Source organism: Astatotilapia calliptera, chromosome 9 (assembly GCF_964374335.1).
Source record: "Astatotilapia calliptera chromosome 9, fAstCal68.1, whole genome shotgun sequence".
NCBI classification, from domain to species: domain Eukaryota; kingdom Metazoa; phylum Chordata; class Actinopteri; order Cichliformes; family Cichlidae; genus Astatotilapia; species Astatotilapia calliptera.
The window spans coordinates 22,316,853-22,322,753 of record NC_137430.1 but is presented as its reverse complement, the minus strand read 5'-3'; the positions used below and the strand labels follow the sequence as shown (position 1 = coordinate 22,322,753).

Here is a 5,901-nt window from a genome sequence, read left to right as displayed (position 1 = left end):
TGTGACGTTTCGGGAACCCCTCCAACGCTGACAGATGCGTTTTCTCCAACTTGCCAGTTCTCGCATATACACATGTAAGTGCACATTTCGCATATAAAACATTGTAATCGCCGTAAATAATATCCGGACGTCTAAATGTGGACAATGGTTGATTTTGTTTCAAAGGCACAGTGATTATCTCCGTGCGTAAAATGTGCGCTTAACACTGTCGGTATGCTTAAACTTAACAAGTAAAGTTTTCAGTTTTGCGTTTTTCAGAAAAGAAACGAACAAATACACAAAGTGCGATCTTAAGAATTTTTTAATGCATACATTCAGCAGATTCAGCATGCTCTGCAAAGATCATAAGCACTTTTTACCATTACAAAAGTGTTAAAATGTACAAAAGGCATCTAAAAAATAAAATACATTGTATCAACTCAAAGTTAACAAAGAAATAAAACTACAAAAAAGACTTATAGTAAAACAATCCATTGGTCCAATCAGAATCTCTTATGTGGAACTCTGTCTTGCTCTTTTTGAAATGCTGCTGGAGGGCTGACCACCATCCACAGCGCGTCGTTTCATTCCTTTTGCTGATGCTGATGCTAGAAGAAGAACAAAGATCAATTAAAATTCAACAAAATCAAAATAAAATCATCAACAACTGTCTCAAACAACATACCGAGTTCCTTTTCAATCTCTGTTAGCTGCCTCTTTTTGTCGTCCAAATCTTTTTCCATTTGCCGCACATCAGGAGACGTAATTTTTTTAACGTGATCATCTCGCGCCCTTTCTGTTTCCTCTCTCTTCGATACAGCTGAACAGTACTGGCTGAGCAGGTCTGTCAAGCACACCCCAGAAAACAGAAATTACAGCATAATCTGAATCATTAAGGCTACAAAATCAAGCTTTAAAAATGTAAAATGTCCATGATTTAAGTCACCTATTTGTTCCTTTAGACTGTGGTACTGCTGTGGGAGGGGGGCTCCAAACATGTGTAACGTGGTCATCGGTGGGGCCCTGTTCTGTGCACCTCCAAACTTTCCCCTGCTACTGACCCTATCCCCCTGCCTGGTCAGTATGGTGGGACATTGGATCCTGTTCTGCACCACCTGTAAACAACAGCTTTTTTTTGTTAGAGGAAATTAACCAGAGTTTCCACCGATACAGCAACACTGCTGCTGCAAAGCCAGTTCTGTCCTGGTTCCATTGAGGAGCCAGCACACAATATGACAGGTTTGAGAGCCTAGTGGACACAATCTGCAAAGGTCATCGATGAATCATTTTGCTGGCCCCTTGAGTTTCACTCTTTGGCAGCAGTCCCTCTTTTTTTTTTTTCCTCCACTGGAACTAATAAAAGTCTAATCAGTTCTACATTAGGCACCAGCTCTGGCACAGTGTTAGTTTAAAAAACAAAATTGCACATCTGCTTCAGCAAAGTCACTCACCGCCCTTCTGTAGTTATTTGCAGAGTCCAGGTCATCAATCAGAATAGTATCTCCCAGGATGTTCTTAAACACTAGAAAGAAAAAAATAGCACGAGCAAGAAACTTTCAGACCTGCTGGAACAAATTTAAAACTAACTTTTTTTTAAACTGCTACTGAAAACTTTCATAATCAAGTGGCAAGAAGCCAAGTGTTCATATTTCAATGTAAATCAGAGGCAATCAGTGTAAATTTAAACGGTAAATGCTCTAAATCCAAACCGACAGAGCCAGCTTTTACCCACGACAAAGAAAATCACTACATAAACAGTCATTTTAATTTCGGGAAAGAGGCCCAATTTCTGCTCCAGCGACAGTGCCCCTGGAGAGAAAGCCCCCTTCCACCCTGTGAGGCTGGATCCCAGGTGGAAACATTTACCCCAATCTTTACAGGAGTGGTGGGGGCATAAGGGAAATGCCCCCGAAACAACAGCAAACACAGCCTGAGATGGCAAGCCTCTAAAAACCCACAGAAACGCCAGAGTCTTACTTCAAATCTGCAATAACCAAACAAACAGGCAGCGTTACGCTGAGCAGGGGAAATCCATTTAAGGCAGCTCACCGATGTCACAGCTCTCTGGATCACAGGGGTATATCAGCAGCTCTCTGGCGTACACCGGGTTCCCATGGGGTTCAAAGAGCGGGTAGCCATTTCTTATGTGTGGCAGCGGTCTGTAAGCAATTCAAATCACAACACCATGACACTTTGCTCCAAACGTAAAGGCAACATCAAACCACGCACGATCATTTCTCTTTGCATAAATGAACACTGCGTTGCTACAGTTCATGTGTAGCACACATTCAGTTTATGTGGATCGTTTCCATTTCATGTCAGAATTTGTTTTTGTGTGTCCTTCCAGCTGATCAACATCATTTCTTTATGATCTGGAAAAAATGTCTGCAGACCTTCAGAAGGTGTTTTAGATTAACTTTAGTAACCATTAAGACATCCGATGATAGATTAGTCAATCAGCTGTTTGGATTTGTGTCTTTTTTTCAGTATTTTGCAGAACAGACATGACAGTTTCTAGTGTGATGTTGACTTCATCTTAAATTCAGCAGTCGCTTCACTTTGATAAAAGAAAGACGAAAATGTGTTAAAAAACTTGCACATTACATAATTGATTACTTATAATTACATAATTAATTGACTGATAATTAAGTGTAAACAGCTTTACTGTTGCATTCTAAATTAGTGCTGAAACAATGACTAATATAGATTTATGTTATTCATGTGGGGGGACTACACTTAGAAGTAATAGTACTGCAGGGAGCACTGCAGGGTTTTTAGCACTGCTGACTTTATAAAAAAATAACTGTTAAAATAGTAAATTAGATCAATAACCCATAATATACTGTGTATTCAATATTCTTTCTCTCAGAAGCAACTAAAGCACTAATACTCAGTATGAGCAGAGAAACAGTTTCCAACTAAAAATCAAGAAAACTGTTTCTCTTAAGGGGGGTGAACTGTAGCAGCAATGAAAACACAGAAACTAGTGATTCTTACATGTGAGGTCTCCTTTTCTGTAAATATGCCAAACAAAGTAACGAGAAAAAGAATACAGTGCCTGAATACAACACTGTGAAGAAGCCTTGAGGAACTCCTAATTTCTCCATCCTTTGCTTGGACAATGGGAAATGGGTGCCATGATTAACTGAAACATGTGGAAACATACAAGGAAATATAGCACACAAGACAAACAGCTCATTCTGTACAACACTAACGAGCTTGACAGTCAATTTTTGGCATGTCTTCATGAACAGTTCTCCAGGCTTCTTGAAGGACATTCAAAGCTACTCCTTGGATGTTGGCTGCCTTTCGTTCTGTGCTCCATCAAGATGATCCCAGACTTCTTCAATAATATTGATGCCCAGGCTCTGGGGAAGTTCTTTTGCTGCATTGACAGTGTGTCAATCAGTAATTCCATCAATTGATAAGATCTCCAACATAATGCGACCCCAAATTACGACAGAGCCTCGGCCATGTTTTACAGATGTCCGTAGACACTCGCTGTTGTATCCCTCTCTTGAACTCCTTGTACATATTGACAATGATTGGAAGTAACTTTGGCGTACCTCAGCCATTTCTCCCAGTTTTCCTTCTTTAAAAATAGCTTCTTGAAAGCCATCCGTCTACTTAGACCATTTTTGATGAGGCTTTAGTGAATCGCAGAGGATCAACCGAGGACCAGATGCATCTCTCAAGTCCTGTCTCAGATCTTTTCTGGATTTTTTTTCCTATTTCTTAAGTGCATGATGTTCAGATACTGTTACCCTGCTGTCCTGTCTTTACAGACATGCCTTCTTTTTTGTTCTCCACAAAGAGTCACTGCACACCAGCGAGATCTGCCAAGTTTTTGACTAATAGCGCTTTGGGAATCAAGTTGTTGGTGCAAAAACACAATTTTGTCTGTCAAACTGTGTTATCTTTGGCATTTGTCATATATTCAGCTAAAGAAATGGAAAAAAATGATGTGGTTTTATGTGACAGGCTGTTAGTAACAAAGTTGCTAAAGATACAATTTAAATCAGTTCTTTGCTAAGTTGTCTGTTATGTGTCATCACAACACAGCCTCATTCCTTGACTTAGGATTCCTGAATGAGTTATAGACTGTTTAGTGGCTTAACAAACAAAAAAATACCAAATACCAAATACCTTATACCAAACCAGTGAAAAGGGTTTGGTATAAGGACTGGACTGAAAATTATTTAAAAACAAAACAAAAAACAAACAGAAATGAAGGATGTCTCAAGTTTTTTGCAAAGTGCTTTATGTCAAACACGCCCCAGATTCAGCTTCTCATCTCTGATGCTTTACTTTTTTCCTCCCCCGTGTCTCCAAAAGCAAACAAAGGCTTTCATCCTCACATTAAGAGACAAAGATTTTCATTATATTAAAATGATTTTAACAGTGAAAGAAACTTTTACCTGCAGCTCAAACAGAAACAGACATCAGATTTTAAAATTTTTTTACAATAAAAATCAAATCAGAATACAAAATAAACGCATTTAAAGTTAGAAAAAATACAAAAACTAAAAGTCTTATAAAAGAGGGATGTGCCCTTAAATCACTAGCTTTGCAAAAACTGACAATAACCTGCAGCAGCTGGTCGTTAAGTAAATCTCATTAGTGTCCAAACAGCCCCAACAAAGAGCAGCAGGATGGAGTCTTATATGTGCTAATAATTACAGTCACCATTATTTTTACAGCAAACTAAAGTGAGAGACCACCTGTGTTTACAGAGTGTTACACTGTACACTAAATGTGGCTATTTTGGAGGAAAACGTATTTCCAGACTCCCAAGGTTCAAAGCATACATTGATATAGTTCGACATTATTCTAGCTGACTTTCAGGCAGCCTGTTCAAAATGGAGCTGCCACAAGAGCTCTAAATTACTGTTTTTGAGAGACTTTGGGAAGGAAAGGGCTTAAAAGGAAAGACTTTAATAAAAGGACACATACATCTTCATCACACGTCAGTTAGACGCCAACACTAATAAAATACATCTTCCACGTACCTTTTTCCTGGTGGCACAAGCACGCTGTCGAGGGCCATGACCTGCTGCCTGCCCTGCGTGTCACGATAGATCTGCTGTGCTGCTTCTGTTGTTTTGGTGATGACACAGTCCATATCACCTCTGATGTGCCAGGAGATGACCCACGCAGCGGCATCATCCTGCACGAGAGCCAGGTGGCCAACCTGCATTCAAAAATTAGAGGATAAACACATCTCCAGAAAATTCATCTCAAAACAAGTACTGAATCTTTAAAAGAAAAAAAGAAAGTTACCATTCCCAAAACATCTGCCTGTCCCCTAAAGTTGTCACGGACGGAGAAAACTCGTCGGGACACTTTCTGAATTGCTTCTGCTTCAGTAGTCTTCTTTTTTATTAGTGTATCAATATGTTGTGCCTACAGATACATAAGAAATGTGATTTCCAGTTCAGTTTAAAAAAGAAAAAGGAAAAAAAGCTGAGTGTGGATGGACATAATAACTTACAGATATGGGATGAGGGATTGTCACTTTCCTCTGGCGCAGCTCGTTTTTAAAATCAGTCTCTTTCTTACTGGCAATCAGGCAAGATTCTAAGGGGAAAAATATTTTCATTAGCAGACAATTTTAATCACGTATGGGAGGAAAACCCAGATAAATTACAGATTTAAGACTATATCAAAGTCAGTGGTTTAAAAGTATTATTTCTGTAGCTATATCCATTTGCACTGACAAGAGATTATTCAGATTCAGGTAACTTCATTAATCCCAAAATGAGCCGTTTGTTTACAGCTTATCCACACGACCTACTAACACAACCTACAGTCTTTAAACACTAATCACTGTTGCATGTCAAGGCAGAGATCAACAAACAATGAAGTCTAGGAAAAAAAAACTAGAACAAGGATATTTCAGATGAGACCTGGTTCAACATACAA

General features: G+C 39.1%; 1 protein-coding gene across 3 annotated transcripts in view; it reads right to left on the bottom strand.

The window, feature by feature from the left end:
• Window positions 1-283: 283 nt before the first annotated feature.
• Window positions 284-5,901, bottom strand: part of smchd1 (structural maintenance of chromosomes flexible hinge domain containing 1) — a 41,209-nt gene continuing 35,591 nt past the window's right edge. For all 3 annotated transcript variants that reach the window (XM_026179823.2, XM_026179826.2, XM_026179824.2), the window contains 8 exons: window positions 5,471-5,556; window positions 5,260-5,382; window positions 4,989-5,170; window positions 2,029-2,138; window positions 1,431-1,501; window positions 926-1,094; window positions 665-823; window positions 284-587 (listed from right to left, as the gene is read on the bottom strand). In XM_026179823.2, the coding sequence (XP_026035608.2) occupies window positions 493-587; window positions 665-823; window positions 926-1,094; window positions 1,431-1,501; window positions 2,029-2,138; window positions 4,989-5,170; window positions 5,260-5,382; window positions 5,471-5,556 (995 nt within the window). In that variant the 3' untranslated portion in view covers window positions 284-492. The remainder of the gene's footprint in view (window positions 588-664; window positions 824-925; window positions 1,095-1,430; window positions 1,502-2,028; window positions 2,139-4,988; window positions 5,171-5,259; window positions 5,383-5,470; window positions 5,557-5,901) is intronic.